This window comes from Chaetodon auriga, chromosome 10, assembly GCF_051107435.1.
Source record: "Chaetodon auriga isolate fChaAug3 chromosome 10, fChaAug3.hap1, whole genome shotgun sequence".
Taxonomy (NCBI): Eukaryota; Metazoa; Chordata; class Actinopteri; order Chaetodontiformes; family Chaetodontidae; genus Chaetodon; species Chaetodon auriga.
The window spans coordinates 18,578,339-18,597,719 of record NC_135083.1 but is presented as its reverse complement, the minus strand read 5'-3'; the positions used below and the strand labels follow the sequence as shown (position 1 = coordinate 18,597,719).

The 19,381-nt window shown below is 41.0% G+C and overlaps 1 protein-coding gene and 1 non-coding gene across 2 annotated transcripts; one reads left to right on the top strand and one right to left on the bottom strand.

The window, feature by feature from the left end:
* Window positions 1-10: 10 nt before the first annotated feature.
* trnar-ccu (transfer RNA arginine (anticodon CCU)) lies at window positions 11-83 on the bottom strand. The gene has a single exon. It is a non-coding gene; the product is annotated as a tRNA-Arg (tRNA).
* Window positions 84-2,357: 2,274 nt separating this feature from the next.
* On the top strand, window positions 2,358-17,530 carry slc26a6.2 (solute carrier family 26 member 6, tandem duplicate 2). The gene is made up of 19 exons (XM_076742183.1): window positions 2,358-2,485; window positions 2,873-3,012; window positions 3,244-3,354; window positions 4,345-4,520; window positions 5,121-5,285; window positions 5,767-5,919; window positions 6,051-6,133; window positions 6,239-6,386; window positions 6,475-6,588; window positions 7,721-7,798; window positions 8,190-8,285; window positions 8,429-8,535; window positions 8,750-8,819; window positions 9,884-9,976; window positions 12,446-12,568; window positions 12,921-13,058; window positions 13,609-13,663; window positions 14,624-14,751; window positions 17,238-17,530. The coding sequence occupies exons 1-19, from the start codon at window positions 2,358-2,360 to the stop codon at window positions 17,259-17,261; spliced, it is 2,130 nt and encodes a 709-aa protein (XP_076598298.1). The 3' UTR covers window positions 17,262-17,530.
* The last annotated feature ends 1,851 nt before the right edge of the window (window positions 17,531-19,381 follow it).

The following is a 19,381-nucleotide window of genomic DNA, read 5'->3' as shown; positions in this document are numbered from 1 at the left end:
TGCTGTCAGTCACCCCAGATGGGACTCGAACCCACAATCCCTGGCTTAGGAGGCCAGTGCCTTATCCATTAGGCCACTGGGGCTTCGATAGCAAGAATGAAACACATACACACCAGGGAGCAAACATGTTACTGCAAAGCACAGGCAGCATGAGACAAAAGGAGTGACATGGTGAAGGAACAATGCACCCTGTCTGCAGCACAGACTGTTTTCACAGCACATAGTTTGGGGACACGCTGAACCTTGTCACTCCTCTGACGTGAAAATTCTAATTTTGACTTTTAGGGAATTTTGAGATCCAGTTGTTTTTGGAGCTTGACCTCGACAGGGCACTAAAAAGCATCTTTGTTCAAGTGTGCAGTAAATTGCAGCCGGCAGTATAACACTCGATCTCAGCACACGTCTGCCATCAGGTGAAACTTGAAGACTACTTCCACAGACTGCATACTGACATTGTTACACCTCTTTAACATTTGGCTAGAATGTGTTTCAATCCTGTTTTTTGTTTGTTTTGTGTGTAGCATTAAGGAAAACAGTTTGATTTCCTATTGGTAAGTTAATTATCTTTAAATCCTCCAGTTGATGATAGCAGAGGATGGTTTCGATCCATCGACCTCTGGGTTATGGGCCCAGCACGCTTCCGCTGCGCCACTCTGCTGTCAGTCGCCTCTGATGGGACTCGAACCCACGATGACCCATTCAGAGTGACTAAGTTATAAGGGGAGTATTGTTGATGGCCTCTTTAGTGTCCTCTGTTATCTCTGGGTTCACATGGTCATCGATGCAGAGGACGGTGAAGCACCACGATGATGAAAACCAGGGCTTGGAAACATGGGATGATAACATGTGAAACGCAGATATGAGTGTGAACTTAGAAGTGACTCGTGGGGTTTCTCCATCATGTCATCATGAGTCATCATGTGAAAAAAATGGACACTCTCTGGTTCATCCGAAAAGCATTATAAACCCAGACAATCGTCAGTGTACAAAATAGCTTATTAGTAAAAGGACGTCCAATGAGATGCATCATGACAATTACAGCAGTCAGATTCACTGAATAAAAAGATCAGTTTTGTTGAAGAATCTATAGAACACACTGCTTCTTTAAGAAAGCCTGTGGTTTGTTCTGCTGAGTTAACCTGTTCTTACACTGATAAAGCATGCCTCCCATTGTGTAATCATAAATTAACAAGAATGATCCTGACTGGGCTGAAATGGCTGACTTATCTAATCACACACAGATACAAGACATAAATCACACAGATAAGACACATGAAAGATTGTTTTGAGGAGAGGAAATATATTATTGTAATATATTATTGTATGCACAGCATTTGGTCTCCGTTCATCTGAACTCTCAGTTGTTTAGTGTCCTGTGTATATGTTTAGCACGCTGTATATACCTGTCAGTCAAACTGACATATGCAGTATGTTGGTTTCATTTTGAAAACATTTCTTCAAGGTAATCAACATTATAAATTAAGAAGTCACGACAACAACTACAAAATCAGAGAACTGATTCACCCTAAATCATAAAACAAATAAGCTACATGTAGCATGGTCATCTCTGACTTCGACCACTTGTGCTGCACGTGCTCTTTGGAACTTTGCCCTCTTCCTCAACAACATTGCCGATTTCATATCTAGATTTCTCTTCAAGGTCTCAAGAGGCAGCAGTGCAGTCACAACACAGACAGAGACAGTTTCACCCTCAGACAGAGAGGACACCGAGAAGAAGGAGGAAGCTCTATTTGTCTGCTCAGTCAGAAAATCCTCTCTCTGCTAGATTTGACTTTTCCACTTGGATCTGATGGAAAACAGCAGATTGAGTTTGAAGTCAGTGGACTGCTGCACACTGGGAGGATTAAGTCTTCTGAAAAATGGATATGCCATCTTGTGATTGAAGGAACTTTTTCATTTGGATGGAAGACTGTCTTTACAACTTGGATTTATTTCCTCTGAACTGGAAAAAACAATAAAACACAGAAGACAGAACATTATAATACTCTGCACCACGTGTGTGGTTTCATCTCACTTTAAAACCTCAACAGAATAAAACATTTACTCTGCTACAGCTGGGACACACAAGGTAATTATTATACCAACTTTCAAACTCCCATGATAAGACCAAAAGCTCACTCTGGCCAGAGCTTGAACCAACAGGATGCATCAGGAATTTTGTTATTCACAGATGTGAAATGTTTTTTCAACAAAATGGAAACGCCGTTGAACATATCACGGCAGATTTTTAGCAATCGATTGAAAAATGCAAAGAATAGTTTTTTGCCAAAACAAACTCAGCGTTTGGACAGAAAATAAGTTAATTTCTTTCGTTTATGTTACACTTAGTTTTAGCCATGGCAGAGAGGAGACGAGTGGGCTACAACATCCACAGGGAGATCCTGGATGAAGGAGCGGTGGATGAGATGGCAGAAAAGTCTGACTCAAAAACTTCTCTGTGTGAGAAGGTCAAGAAGTCAGTGAGGTAACGTTCCCCACATCTAATCCACTGTGCATCTCAAATAATCTCTCTACACATTCACCTTTTTGTCTTGTGAATGAAGTACTAAATGTGTTCTACGTGTTAGTTCAGGCCCCCTAAATCTAAAACAAATCAACAGTTTTCACTTATATCACAAGCAGTTATTTGTGCAACAAGACCTGTTTCATCTGCTTTATTATCCTTATGCAATAAACTTACACGCATTCACCTGACAAATAAGTTAAAGTACTTTTAGGATGTCAGTAAGTCAGAGCTACACTAACATGGTCAGTGCACGTCCAGTAGCAAGTCATGTCTTTCCAAATGTAGGGTAATGCGTGATTTAACGAGTCTTCTGTCTCTCTGTCTGTCACTGTCGGTGACACTCAGGTGTTCTGGTCCCAGGCTGAAGAAGTGCCTGCTGAGTAGTGTTCCTGTTTTATCATGGCTGCCTCGATACTCCCTCAGAGACAACGCTCTGGGTGATCTGATCTCTGGAATCAGTGTGGGGATCATGCAGCTGCCGCAGGGTGAGGATGGAGGCTGTAGAGAGAGAGAGACATGCAGTGAGGGGTGGACAGGTAGAAGAGATGAAGGAAGAGATTTTAGAGTTTCTTTATTCTACATGGTAATTTGCAGCTAGTGCATCGCTTTAGTGTCTCTTTAAATGATCCTATCACTCAGTATCTTCTTTGTTCTAGCTGTTCCCTAATCATTACTGTATTGTAGAAAATAACATTTCTGCTCTACCATCCCTGCAGGTATGGCCTATGCCTTGCTAGCATCTGTTCCTCCAGTCTTTGGCCTTTACTCCTCCTTCTACCCAGTCCTCATCTACTTCATCTTTGGCACATCCAAGCACATCTCAATCGGTTTGTACTTGCACACTGGTTCATTTGACAAGTGGGAATTAATGCAATGCAAGGTTGTCATAGTACGTCTGTGATGCAACAGGCTTACTAACATTTCATCCATGTTCATCCTCCTTATTCTGCAATGTTCAGGTTCTAAGCAAACACACGATCCTTAGCTGAGGCTCAGAGCTGTATTCCTATCTATTGATCACTGAGGAGAAGTCTTTCCAAAATCATTCTAAAACTTCTCAAAATGCCTAAAAACCTGCTCTCAAAAAATAAGTATTTCTCTGTGATTTTTAATATTCATGAGTGAATAAGATTAGAATTATTCTTCTTTAGATCTGACTCAGAATTTAGTTAAAGAAACCCTCAGTCATTAGTTCAAGCACTCAAAAACATTTCAGCTAATCTGCCCCGTCAAGACTGTGTGGGCGTAGTCTGATCAGTTTGGTCATTTGTGTGGTCTTTCCCTGTCAGCACGAACTATAAACGTGACAAACTTTAATCAGATTTTGAATCTAACAGCGATTAGAAGTGGGAGGAGGTACTGGTTCTGGAAATGGTTTCCAATTCTCTATTCCCATTTAAAACTTAACAAAATCCAAAATATTACACTGGAACTTCCCATTTAATGATTATAACTTTATGTTTTGGCCATGTTTAAAAGTGGGTCTGTGGGAGCTGGCCAATGGACAGCATGAGAAAAATAATGAGTTTTTTTTTTAAAGCATGCAAACATTTTCTAGTGGACCCTCAAAATGAAAGTATGAACCTCAAAATGAGCAGAATGTGTGACCTTTAATTATTTCAACCAGTGAGAAGGGCAGAGAAAAAAAATGAAATTAATCAATACGATTACAAATGTTGTCACTTTGGCAGAAGACAATGTATTCACACAGGACCCCATAAGTCTTAGCAAGAAGATGAGGAAAAAATGTCTCTCAAGATGTCCAATGCGTTCTTACATGGCCAGCAAACATGTGTGTTTATGTCTCCCTTCTCCAGGAACATATGCAGTGATGAGCGTGATGATAGGAGGAGTGACAGAGCGATTAGCCCCACAGTCACAATTTACAACATGGGATGAAATGAGCAACAGCAGCGTAGTTAATGATGTCGCCTGGAATGCAGAGAAGGTCCGAATCGCTGCAGCTGTCACCTTGCTGTCTGGAATATTTCAGGTAAGTTAACTGGATACTCTGGTCTCGAAGTCAAATATTAAATATATACTTGTGTGGAATTAAAATCTGGCCAGCAGTTGTGCAGATATCTTGTTTGGATGGACAAACAAGCAGTCATCACCATCTGGTGCTAGCAAGGAAAACATTAATGAATGAAGTAAAGGTCTGTACACATACTCAACGTTCGCATCGCTCTTTGAAGACTGCTGTACATGTTGACAAAAGCTTTTAGCCTTAATAGGATCCGTTTCTATAAATTATTGATCTCTTTCAAAGGCTGATGGGGAGCTACTTCTTACTATGTTTTCCTCATGTACCTGCATGCATTCTGTGAGCTTCAACAAGGACATTCTTAGCTTCTTCTCAGTCCATGCTAATGTACTATGTACTATATGTATGTATGTATTTTCAGTGTAGAAGTTTTTCTGGCCATCACCAGTTTGTAATCCCATAAATATTAATTTCATGCACAGGAGTGAGTGAGTGTCGAATTTGAGTGAGTTTTCTGGTTGTCAAACTGGATATTCTTTTGAAGCGATGAGTGTTTGTTCTCCCTCCTTGTTAAATCTCTGCGTGTTCATTTCTTGTTTTGTTATATAGATTCTGCTCGGTCTAGTCCAGTTTGGCTTCGTTGTGACCTACCTGTCTGAGCCGCTGGTTCGAGGTTACACCACAGGAGCTGCCATCCACGTCATCGTGTCCCAGCTCAAATACACCTTTGGCATCGACGTCAAGAGACACAGCGGACCCCTCTCTTTGATATATGTAAGAAAAAACACAACCGGAGTCATTCATGCCAGCACGTCCCTACGTATTGTTTTGGAACAACTTATTATTCCTGAAGCATTTTTGGATTTTGGATTGGTAAAATAGTCCTGAGTGATCTTTACTAGTGACAGAATGTCAACTGATAGCACTAAAACTTCATTGAGCATCTTTTGCTAGAAAACTAAATAGTCTCTTTAGTGGGCTTTAACACTTCTTCCAGTCTGCCTTATCAGTCACTCTTGTTGTACCTCATCTACACATGCTTTTATCTTTTTTACCACAACACAAGTGATGCTGTAGTTGAGACATTTGCTTTATGATTCCAAGCCTGTAGGACTGACAGTCTTCTCAGTGATGGGCAGGATTTTGTTGTACAGGCATTGTATTTTCTTGTATACATGGTGTATATTTCTCCTGCTTATTTCTCTCCTGCTTCCTCATATATAATTTTTCTTTTCATAATAATTCTTCTCTACAGACTGTGTTGGAGATATGTCATGCCATTCCACAGACAAACATTGGTACTCTTGTGGTCAGTATCGTCGCTATAGTTGGTCTCATCCTCGCGAAGGAGGTCAATGCATGCTTGAGTAAAAAGCTACCTGTTCCTATACCTGTGGAGCTGCTTGGTGTGAGTACACAGAAATACATACATACATTAATACTCTATGGACACTTAGCTCCTTACAAAGATAAACACACACATGCACCTGCTAAAACACTTAGGTCCACAAACACATCTCCTGTTATCTGTTTCTCCAGGTTATTGTTGCAACAGTCATCTCCTGGCAATGTGACCTGAACGCAAAGTACGAAGTGGACGTGGTGGGACTGATTCCCTCTGGGTGAGAAACACACACAGCAAACATATACAGGAATGTGAGCTGATGCATATGAAAAGCGAAGCATTTGTAATGGGAAATGTTTTCTGCTCTGTCCATGCCTGCCAGCCTCCAGCCGCCTGTTCTTCCAGATGTCTCCCTGCTTGGCCAGGTGATCGGGGATGCCTTCGCTCTGTCTGTGGTCGGGTACGGCATCGCCATCTCACTGGGACGAATCTTTGCCCTAAAATATGGATACAGTGTGGACAGCAACCAGGTAGGGAGTTGACAAATGGAATCAAGGACGAACCAGTCTTTTAAGGTTGACATCTTGTATATTAATAGTGACATTTTTCCTGGTTTAGGAACTAATTGCCCTCGGTCTGAGTAACTCCGTTGGAGGATTTTTCCAGTGTTTTACCATCAGCTGCTCCATGTCTCGCACCATGGTTCAGGAAAGCACAGGGGGGAAGACTCAGGTGGGTGTGAATGGACATTTTTCTGCTGAAGTGCTCATGAGCAATAGATAGTGGGGGTGCTCTTATAGAGGCTGGCAGAGGGTCAATTAGGATTCATTATGGTAGGGTGGGGGTGGGGGTGGGGGGGGTCTCTGTGGTTTCAGGGTTGCCATTGGTGTACTTGTGTGTGCATAGACTAAGCTTCCTTGTCAGTCATTAATGTTATAGCTAGGAAATGATCTAACTAGCAAGGATTTCCGAGCAACGGTTAAGTTTAAATTTAACTTACCATTTGGATGATGATCGCTGGAGATCAAAATGTCTCTTTTTGGGGGGAGAGCCTTAAGCAGAATGTTACATAAATCACAGCAGAACTAACAAAAAATTACATAAAGATGAATGCAAAATATTAAAAACACACCACTTCCTACAAAGCTATAAACGAATTTCAGTTCCTCAATTACAAACCATAAAATGTCTAAGGTATGAATGTTAATATTGATTTCCTCTCACACATATTACAAAAATCACAAATCTGTGATGCTGTTTTTTATTTTTTTATTTTATTAACAACCTGCTACTGATGCACCACTTTAAAGTTACATTTCTTCAGCTGGGATAATTATCTTCATTTGGTCTGTGTGATATTTTTTGCATCTCCTGTGTTTATTCCACTCGACTAAAAAGCACATTTAACAACATTTTTAAACAGCCTTATTGGCGTTCATGGTTGCCTTTTTCAGTGTTTTCATCTCAACACTTCACTCTGCCCGTAGCTACAAACCTGGAGGATCTTAAAGGTTAATCAGGATGAAAATTAAGGTTACTCTGATAAGTGGCATCATGAAAAAACACTTGGGTCATTGATTTTCACTCACATCGTCCACCTACACAAACACAGATTTACTGAAAGGCTAAACCGATTTAGTGTGACAGCACCATTAATCAGCTAAGACCCATTACAGAGACGAGGAGAGGAGAGGCTTGAAGAGAAGAGATCTGATGATGCCTTGTCTCCTCTCATAATCATGCACCAATTCACTCTGATAACCACTACATCATCCGTCTTTTCTCCAGTTTTTCTTGAACTCCCTTCCTCTGATCTCGCCCTCTTGATTTCCATTCATCGTGGCTTCCCTCTCTCTTCCTGCAGGTTGCTGGAGCTCTATCAGCAATAGTCATCCTCATCATCACACTCTGGATTGGATCTCTGTTTGAAAATTTGCCGAAGGTACTGTGTGTGTGTGTGTGTGTGTGTGTGTGTGTGTGTGTGTGTGTGTGTGTGTGGGTGTGTGGGTGGGTGGGTGTTCACATCTGTGCACAAACATAAGCGTGCACGTGTCCAAGTCTGACAGTGAATGTGTTTGCAAAATTCTAAGCGTTCCTCAGCACTCAGCCGCAGTGAAAGCTGAGCTGAGGATACGAATACTTCAGACTGAAGCTGTTCACTACTTTCAAAAACAAATTGTTAAAATATCAGTTAACAGCATCAATTAATGAATCACACTGATATATCTTAAAGATATAAGCACACTTTTAGAGACTGTAAAGCAGAGTTATGATATGGGCCTTGAAACTAGAGCGCTCCATCCAAACTGTATTATATTGAACTCACTGTGCAGGCAGTGCTGGCCGCCATCATCTTTGTCAACCTCCACGGCATGATGAAGCAATTCATGGACATCCCTGCACTGTGGAGGACCAACAGGGTAGACATGGTGAGTGCTCTAAAAATCGGAAATAAGTTCTGTCTTATTTGTTTTTCATGTGTAATGATCTCTACAGTTAATACGTCACTGGCTTGTTTTACGACCCATTGCTCCGTTACTCATCAACACCGTCTTCGTCTCTCCATCTCCAGCTGGTCTGGGTGGCCACCTTCATCCTCACCTTGCTGTTAAACCCTGACCTGGGACTGGCTGCTTCCATCGGTTTCTCCATTCTCACTGTCATCTTCAGGACACAGCTGTAGGAATGCATTGCCTCTGGGCCCACACAACCACAATTATACACAAATAAACACAGACATGTTTATTATTAGAGTGTGTCAAGACAGCATTAAGCTACTAATTATATCAGTCACCACACCTAACAGTCAACTCAATCCTTGCCATCCAGACCACACCTAAACACAAAGTATTGCAAGTTCTTAATGCCCTTATTTGTTTTGTGTGTGTTGCAGACCTAAATACTCCCTATTAGGACAGATCCCAGACACTGACATTTACAGGCCAATGGAGGACTACAAGCAGGTATGGCACAATATATCTAAATATCCCGACAGCAGGAACGAGGATGAGCACAGAGATGAAGAGAATAATTCGCATATTCATCATATTCAATCATATTCAAGTGTCAATAAGGAACATTTCAAAAGATATTTGTTTTTGAAGGCAGAAATCAGTTTTTATTTATTTTTATTATTATTATTATCATTGTATTTTGAAAATCATATCTAGTCAATAATAGGTTAAGCTTGTGATAATGAGGCCTTTAAATGAGGAATTATCGAACACAATACATCACTAAGTAATTAAAAAGGCAATACAACAGAGAGAATTCATTTGTCATTGATTTATATTTAAAAATAACAATCGTGGTGTAATCCTTGTAAAGTAACTCTTGGCTCGTACCCAGCACCATTTCACTTTTATGGTTCCACTCAAAGCACCGGGGAGGGACCAGTGGAGCCGGTTTTCTTCACAGATTACATGTGTCATGTACTGCTGTCTGGGCGTAGGGACAGATTCAGCAAATATGACAAAAAATGACTTTTATACAACTTACCTACTGCAGCTTTAAGCACAGCATCACAGAGCTGTAGACGCTTTGTCTGCGTCACCATGACCTGACTAAAAAGCTATAGAGAGCAGGTGGTGGTGGAGGAACGGGTCAAGCACAGGACCTTCACCTGAGAGACGGGTTCATGTCCTCTGTATTTTCTTGTCTGGTTATTTTTACACCTTGTTAACTTATTATTCACTTATGATTTTTAGGTTAGTTTAGTTTATTTATTTATTTATTTATTTTTAATTTTCAGTTTTCTCTCACAGTTTTGCTATGTTTAAGCAGCAAAACTACTTAGTTAGGAAGCCTTTCCACCTTAAATTTCTTTGTACCTCCAACCATGAACGAACGTCACATCATGCTGTATTTGTTTCCTGTTACTTTCCTCCGCTGAGTTGACACTGTAGCTGTCATGAGCATCTGTTTGCCCAGCTGTCTGTTATAAAAACTGTTTTGACATTTATTCAAGTACTGGAAATGACAGAGATGATTTATATGACAGTTTAATGAAGTGGCCAATTGGTTTTAGGTGAAGCCGGTGCCAGGGATTTTGATCTTCCGTTCCTCTGCAACCCTCTACTTTGCCAACGCTGAGATGTACCAAGATGCTCTTGGAAAGAAGGTGAGGACAAGGACACACACACACACACACACACACACACACACACACACACACACGCAACCTTAACATGCCTTTAACTTAACCTAACCCTAGAACCTGGCAAAACGCCTTTCCAAAATACTGTCTGTCCTCAAGCTCAAGCTCTAAAAGTAAAATTTGTCCTCACAGGGATGAACGCACCATGACACAAAGACACACACACGAATGTTAATGATAAGAACAGATTGATGTGGACACCGCCCCAAAAAGCAGTATCAGAGACACAAACATACCATGATGGACACACGAGCCCAGATTTATATGAACATACAGATTAACAGACCACAGCCACACACACACACACACACACACAGAAAAGGAAAAAACCAACACCAGCCACAATCCCCCTCTTCACAACTTCCATGCAATTAACTCCTCTCTCCCAAACATTATTTCTGACACACTAATAACTGACCCGACATTTCACCAATTCACACATCAACGTCGTGACAGACATTGTTCAAAATGTCATCCTCCCATTTTCTCCCCTCCTTTCTTCTACAAACCTTTAAACACACCCTTCCTTCTCCTTCCTCCCCCCCACTTCTTCCTCCTCCTCCTCTGTCACGTCTCTGTGTGGCAAACAGGAAGACGGATTGAGGAAGGTAGAAAAAAGATGACAAAAGATGTAGGGAGGGTGAGAAGCAGAGATTGAATGAGGGAGGGAGATAATGGAGAATCTCATTCATTCAAATGTCAGCAAGTCAAAGCCGCTGGGTCGCTCTTTTCTTTCTCATCTTTGGTGCACAAACAAGCTTTCATAGAGCCGTTGTTGACTGGCTGAGGCTGCACGTTTGTTTACGAGGTGAGGAATTGCCACCAGATGTATTCTAGTAATATCTGTGGCTGGATGATAAGTGTTTCCAAAGTCACTGTGGTATGCAGACAACTCAAATTTTGGGGAGACTTTTCAAGGCAATAGTGAAGGGGTGCTAGAGACATTTGGGATCACTTCATGCTCGTTCTCACTTGGCAGCGACTAAGCTGACGGGTTGCACTTGTGTAAGGAGATGCTAATGCTGTGACAGCTGGTGACGTCATGCAGCAAGGAAAGTTTTCAGAGGCAAATCATACGTTGTTTTTGCATGAATTATCTTCCCTCTCAGCCACTGTAATAGCATACACCGTCTTGCTAAGTTAAACTCTCCTACAGCAAACAGCAAAGCAGTGTTTTTGAGATTGCTATCAGTTTTGTTATTGAGAAGTCAGAAGGCTTGAATGGTTGTAATCAAATTGTGATCCACTTTGCAATTGCCGGGCAGACATTTTATTTGTGGAAAAAACATCATAAAAACTATGAAAATCTGATTGGCTGTTGGTGACTAATATCCGCGACAATTGTTCTCGGCATTTCCATTTCCTGGTTGCCCATTAGTCCTTATTGTGTATGGATTGGTTTGCAAATCACCCGTTTGGATAGCAGTAGCGTAGTGTTTCCACCGCATGGCTCATTATGACAGCTGAATACAAACTGTGTACATGAACTGACTGATATCCTCGGCCTTTGCAGATCCCTGTATGAATTTTTCGCCTGTTTTCATAAAGGAGGGGTTCACTTTTCAAATCAGTCTTAAAATGAGTCATTTGTCCGTACATGTAGTGAAACAACTTTTACTTGCTGACATGCTCGGGACAAATGATTACAGCGAGGTTCCAGTGCTCATATGTGCACCTTAATATTGTTTTAAGACAGAAAAGACAGAAAAAATATATAGAATAAGCCATGTCCTTGCCAACATTTATTCCATTCATTATAATTTGTGAGAAATAGAAATCATTAGCATTTAAATATAAAAAACAAATTGTGTCTCTTCCTTCAAGATCAGTGAGTCCTGTTAACTTGTGTTCTTTAGTTGTCACGTTTTCTTTATACAATAACCTTCCAGCAAAAACGAGTCTAGTTTGAGGCTATGCACTGTGGTTGTGTCTCATATAGTTGTGTGGTATCCTCCCTTCAGGCTGCACCCTGCCACAGATGCTTCACCCTGTCTGGTTAGACTGCCTGAACTCGTTACACCAGCTGAGATAAACATTTGAGTCTTACGACTGCTAATAAGCTTGACCTGGCAATACTTTACTAACCACTACAATAACCTGTAATTGATGGGTATTAACAGTGACAGCTGTTAATGGTTACTAATTTTCCCCTAAACAAAAACACAATAGTGGTTTGCGTGACATTTCACAGGTTTTCTTCTTACCTTAAATCTTTTCTGGGAAAACTGTCTTCTATCAGTATCTTTTATGCAAACTCAAGAACATCAACAACTCAGAATCTATAGTTTACATTGATTTAAAAAGCTTCAATAAGGTTTTTTGGTGAAAATAATTAGCTTATTGCAGTAGCAGAGGAAGAAAGAAGTGGTGTACAGTGGTGTCGCGTAGTCATAATGAACACGCTGTGTGATTGTCTTTTGCTGTTTCTCTTAGTCTGGAATTAACATCACCAAGATGCTGTCGGCAAAAAAGAAACTAGAGGCCAAAAGGAAGAGGCATGAGAAGAAACTGGCCAAGAAAGCCAAGAAAGCTGCCAAGAAGAATGCAGTGGACATGGTGAGGATTGCCAGAGACGTTATATTGACTGTAGATGATACAAAGGGATGTTGTTTTCTTCTATATTAGAATGTTTTTCATTTTTCTCCAACTCACTGAAGCTGAGCTTCACTGAAATCTTGATACATTCCAGGTGCAAATGTCCTCTCAGAAAAATGTTTTTTTGTCAGTTTAAAAAGAAAGAAACAAAGATGCGTTCAAGCATCCCTGACCCACAATCTTCATGGTCATTTGAAATTCCTGCTTCTGCAATCATTTTGATCTTGATTCATCATCTGAAGCAAAACATTTTACTCGGAATAATCTCCCATGAGTCACTCTGCTCCATGTCATGTCTCCTCCCGCACAGGAGAGGGAGCCAGAGGAGCAGAAGGACATTTCCACCATTGAGATGGATCCTGAGCCCGACCCCTCACTCCCCAGAGCCATCATCCTTGACCTCAGCCCTGTCAACTTCCTGGATACTGTGGGCGTCAAGACGCTGAGCAGGGTATGAGTATGGCACAGTCACATTTACAATCACATGTCCACACACACACACACACACACGCACAAAGAGGGTGAAGGGAATACTCGAGGTTCACACAACTTGTACATAATAAGAATTTAACTTTATGTGCATTTGTATGTGAAGGTGATTAGTTCTCCAGTGTACAGATCTGTATGTGTGAATTAAAATTAAGATTACTAGAAAGAATTTCTACATTCTTGTCATCTAAAATAGATCCACACACTACTTTTAATGAACAAACAGGCCGACAGTTGATAGCTAATAATTCAATTCCTCTCAAAATTAGAATAAGAAATAATGAAGAATAAGGCAAACACAGGGTTACTGATTGTCATCCCTTCATCTTTGCTGTGTAAATTCGAACTCTGCCTTTCTCATGTCTTCCTACAACTTGAATTTTTCTTGCATTCATCCTTTCCTTCACCTATCATTTAGCCCCTCAGACATTCAATTACTGCAAAGTGAATTATCAGACTAATGAAATGATCCCCAGTCTGACATTTGCTCTGTACTTCTGTGTCTGGCTCAGATCCGGAGAGACTATGGGGAAATTGGCATAGAGGTGGTTCTCGCTGGCTGCCAAAGTAAGTATCTTTACATCACTAGAAAATAATAAATTATCATTTCTAGTCCAACTCCTTATTTTTTGTCAGAAAATCTCTTGGGGAATGTCCCTATAGCAGCTATGTTACTGTGTACAGTTGTTTGAATGACTATAGATCTACTTTCTGTGTGTATCAGTGACACAAAGGAAAAGTATTTTCTTGAATCTGTGCGTTGAGTTTCTTAAAGAAGTGTTTATTTTATTTGAGTTGATCTTATGTTCCAGGATCCCACCCGATTTTTTTGTCCCACATACTGAAAAACACACACATGGATGTGTTTTTACATTCATGTTCCAGACCCACTTAGCCACACACAACAGCGCTGAATGTTGTTTTAGCTGTTTTCTGATGTTATTGTAACGCTTCTATGGAGGAAGCCATTCAGTCAATGTCTGCTGCGTTTTCCAGAAAACACTTTTCCAGGTTTTCTCAGCATAATAGTGCAAGCATGGGAGGAAAAAAAGAAAAAACAATATAGATATCTGCTGTTTTTACTGCAATAAAGCTTCTGCTCTCTGTGTTTATTTTTACATGCTAGCCCACAAATGTAGGTCTGATGTGCTGGGTGGGAAAAAATGTAGGTCTCCAGGGAAAGAAATCTTACAACCACAACGCCAGGAGTCATCCAGTTTTATTCAGAGGAGCTGCAGCTCTAATTAGCCCATACCGGGTTGATAGCCTGTAATGAGAAAATAGTTTATTGTGAGTGTTTGGACTCGCAAAGGGACTGCAAAGAATATTTACATAGCCAGGAATTATAATGAGGTTTCAACTAATACATGGACTGCCCCTCCCACCCTCCTACTCTCTATCTCTAACTTCCTTTTGGTCCTTTTTATTTCTGCTTTTTCACATGTTCCACTTTATCTTTCTCTGCTGCTCCTTACACGACCTTGCCTGCATATCCATTATTCTCTCTCTCTCTCTCTCTCTTTCTAGCCGGTGTTGTGGACAACCTGCAGACTGGAGGTTTCTTTAATGACAAAGTGACAAAGTCCTGTCTCTTCTACACCGTCCATGACGCCGTTTTGCACTGTCAATCCCCCAGAACACACAGCGAAGATAAGGTGATGCACTGTATGAGCACTCACACACAACGAACACGTCAGCATACATCACAAAATACTGAAGTATCCAACTTTTAGTGATGACCTCAGTGATTCACAGGATTACATTACTTACTTATTTTCTGAGTTTTGTATGCAGTAAATACTATAATGTCCATGGGCATCATGCTATCCAGAGACAGATTCACCCTTTTTTGACCACTTAGGGACAGCTGACATATTATCATCTTACTAAGTTGATATAAGAAGAATATGAGGAGAAGATGTTAGCAAACATCAAGGGGACAAGGAGCAACATTACCACTCATTTAGAGTTGTAATGAATTGAAGGCCAACACACACTCCACTTGTCTCTCGACCAACTCCAGAGGGAAATACCTGCTAAATGCTCCACTATGTTCAGCAGCTGGTCAGTAACTGTGTCTCTCTGCTGTTTGCTGCTGGACAGATAGCATCCAGTGGGTCTCTAATGTTCATTCACTGAAAATAGCTGCCTGCTGTGGCCAGAAATGACACTGATGAGGTGAAAGTGAACCAAAACAATGAGGTGCTTTAAAGCTCCACAGAGCTGAAGGGAACTGCAGAGTCAGCTGATGATTCTCTGCGGGTTTGTTACTGTCACTGACCCATTTCACATTATATACAGTCATTTGATCTATTGTTCATATACTACTGATTAGAGCAGCTCAAAGATTTGTGGACAGTCGTGAACCTTTGACTTGTTTTTAGTCAGTCCTTTCAGCAGGCGCTCATTGTACTGTGCTAATGATTCAACCAGGCCAGTCACATAATTTTGTCTATGCTGCAAATGAAAAAGAATTTTACATACTGAATTTGCCTGAACCCCCCCACCCCCCCCACCCCAACCCCTCTCTCGATACAAACCACTCCTGCTGAGATGTAAATGTAACCAAAGTTAACTGCAAATTTCTGCCATTAAAAATGAATGCATGTAAAACCTGTGGCTGTATCAGCAGCGTCTACATGTGCGACACTCTCCCGGTGAACCTCCTCATATTTAGATGAGAAGGACGGAGTGGAGTCAGACTTTGATACACATGACGAGTATTTGAGGTGATATCTGACTTAAGCTGAAAAATAAAGTTAAAAAGCAAACATCCCATTTCTAAAACATGGTGAGACTGGGAGAACGAGCCCACTTTGCAGCCTGCAGTGTGGGAATAATGTATTCGAGTGTTTTAATGGATAATGATTAAAATGTGGTTTCTGGATTGGTACATTGATCCCTACTGACCCAGACTGCAAATGGATTTCACACAGAAAGATGGTTGGGGGATGGTGAGATTGGCATTTTCTTTATTTTCTACCATTACATTACATCTTGATGTATTTTTCACGTTTTTTTTCTAATACACAGTTAAAAACAAATTTCTAAACACTTTGTTTTTCAATACAATGAGTCAGAAATACTGCTCGTCCCAGCACACACCATCACTCTCTGTCTGAAGGCAAATTACTCTGTTCCTTAACCCATGGGCACTGTGTGTGTGCATGTGTGCTAATCTCATGTATACACCTGTGCTTTGCATATCGTTCAACGAATATGCTTTCTGTGCTGGTACTTAATTGGGCGTGTGACTATGTTTCTGCTCCCATACAAGAAATCAACAAAGAACAAAGACGTGGCACTGGTCCATGAAATACAGGAGCAAAAGCTTTTTATGGGAGAGAAAGAGCACTCACACACACACACACACACACACACACACACACACACAAACACTGGAATACACACACACAGACACACACACACATAAACACATAAACACAAAGGGATACAGACATACAGACGATGTAAGAGAAGGGATGGTAAGAGGAACATGTTGGTCAAGGGAGCTGTGCAAAGAAGAGCACACACATAGTGACATGCAGCAGGCATGTGCAAATTATTGAATACATGCATGCACACATTCACATATGCAGCCCAGACTGTTTCACATGGAAATGGTTTTACATGAGGGAGAGAGAGAAGTTTCCAGAGTGACAGTATGAGAAGCAAGAGGTCGGTTTCCATCTGACCTATAATGTATCTCCACTTCACTTAATCTCTTTAATTCCATTTGATAAAGTAATCTTTATTGGCATAAATAAAAGGGAGATGGTGCCACAGGAGCATTTCAGCATACCAGAAAACAAGCAGAGCCTTACATTCCCCGCAGAGGCCCATCACACATACAGCATGCAAAGTGTAACGCAGTGAATCCACATGGTGCAGAGTGAAGACATCATATTTTAAAAAGTTTGACATTATTTCCCAGATAGTGTCTTGCTGAGCCTGTTCTGTTCCTCCTCATTAACCTCTACTGAGACTTGCATGCCACTGGAGAAGAAAGAAAAATGTGGCACACGTTTTCTAAGTCAGGCTGCTAGTTTTCTCTTGCCATTCACTGCCCAACTTGGAATCTCTCTTCCTCTGTCTGGTTCTTCTTCTCTGTTTTAATCTCTCCTGTTCTGCTCTTTCACAGGGGACCACAGAGACATATTTCTGAGTCCTGAGAGGAACGAGAGGAGGAGATTAGGAAGAATTGCCAGACGCCACCAGACACGGTGTCTGTATGAAGATTTTATCCAGCGAGCTTCAGAGAACTGGAACTTATGTCTGTCACAAACACAGACACACAAACAAGCACACACACACACATTGTAACAAACACAATACATGAGGACAAAAACCACAGAATGTAAATAAATTACAACAGACTACACACATGGAGTCACACAGTGACTGGGGAGTATACAAAACAAAGCAATAGTGCGCGCGCACACACACACGAACTGATGTTATTCTGTGTTGTATTTTTGACCAACGTCATATGCTACATTATAAAATAGAGTCATTACATAACCTTTTAATCAATAGCAAACAAATAAATACAAGCATGAATGGTTTATTTATGAAAATCTAAAAATCTGCAAAGTGTTACTTGTGTGAAAAATAAAAGTTATTTTCCTTTGTCAAATGCTTCTCTTTGTTCAGCTCCTGTCCAAACACAGACAGCTTTGATTCAAATCTTCGATGGAAGACATTTTGATTTAGTTACGCAATAACAGGAAATCTCCACATACCTCTGAAAAGATGTGAACTGGTGAAACTGATGCCTCAGATATGGATGCAGGGTGTTGTCTTTTCCTGTCTCACTGGCTGCTTCGCTCACACTCAAACTCCAGTCAACACCATGTTTATCTGCAGAAACGTTCAGTGAATTTGTTTATATTGTGTAAGGAGTCTGAGACATTTTCTGGTCTTATGCCAGATGTTGCAGATGTTAATTTTCGTAGCTTAAGCACAGATCATGTAGCAGTAAGGACAGCCACAGTGGAAATCAACCTATAAGCACCACAGAAGCTCCCACAGTGCATCGCGACTCATTTCGTTCTTTCGTATTAACCCTGAGTCGCTTTTGAGACTACATATTTACAGATACAGTCCACCATGCTTTCATCAAGAACACATGGACGAAAGAGCAAAAGCATGACTCAGAGACGGATTTTTCACCTCCATCTTTGTTTCATTGGAAGACAAAAGCCAGTGTCTCAATTGTTGTGAGCGTGTCTGTGAGCAGTTAGACAAGTGGGAAGAGATTCATTTCCACCACAAAGATTTGCAACCGCAGCAGCAGTCCTCCATTAACTAAAACCAGGTATAATGAGTCAGTGTTGGAACGGGAACACAATGAATCATATTTTGTTGTCATGAAACAATTCCAACAAATTTCCAGTAAAGGTTTTAATTAAAATGCCTTTTACGTTACATGGCACAAAAATGAGCCTCTTTTTCCTCTGCGGATTCACTCATAGACGCAATCGAATGTGCCTTGGAGACTATACTCAGCAAATACAGCATGCGGTTTGCTACATCCAACTATGCTACGTTTTCCTGACAAAGACCTCTGATGGCCATGTGAAAAACAGCTACGCATTATGCTAAATTCCTCTTGGGACAACAGTTTCAAGAGTGTTCCACCAGTAACTACACCCAAAGGTGATGTCACTGTGCACTGACCACATGCTGGAGTACACGTCTGCGTCACTGCAGTGGGGTGAGAGGTTAAACCACTAGAGGCCGGCAAAGACGTGATTTTCAGCTGCTGTCAGGTTGCTCTTTAACCATGGATGCAATCTTTTCTAATCAGACTGAACTCCCTCTCATTTCACTGCTCAGTCTGACATCATGTCAGCTTTTATGTTTGGTAAGCGTGGCAATTTTGCACCACCCAATCAGTAGTGAGATGCAGGCAGCGGTTCAGAGCTCTGGAACCAGGACAGATCTTAAAGCTGTACCAATGAATATTTTTACATTTATAATGGGTCAAATGACTGTGTGTGATGTGAAAGTGGTTGCTGTCTGTGATAAACTGGAGAATTAACACCACCTCTGCAGCTCCCCTCAGCTCTACGGTGCATCTTAGCATGTTTCAACATGGCTACTTTAACCAAGCAGATTTACTTTCCGGAACCTGGCTAAACATGTTGTTGTGTGGGTCATTCTGCAAGACCAATGACTGATCTTGTCATTTAGTATGGAGGAACTGTTCTCATGTCAGAGGGAAGATTCACAGTTAATAAGGAGGCGGAGAGGCTGATCCACGTATGAATAATGTCAGTGGCC

Excerpts from the sequence above, each read along its gene's own strand:
- slc26a6.2 (XM_076742183.1), top strand. The coding sequence starts at position 2,358 with ATGGCAGAGAGGAGACGAGTGGGCTACAACATCCACAGGGAGATCCTG. Across the intron at positions 2,486-2,872 it reads AAGGTCAAGAAGTCAGTGAG|GTGTTCTGGTCCCAGGCTGA; the intron begins GTAACGTTCCCC and ends GGTGACACTCAG. Across the intron at positions 6,387-6,474 it reads ACAGTGTGGACAGCAACCAG|GAACTAATTGCCCTCGGTCT; the intron begins GTAGGGAGTTGA and ends TTCCTGGTTTAG.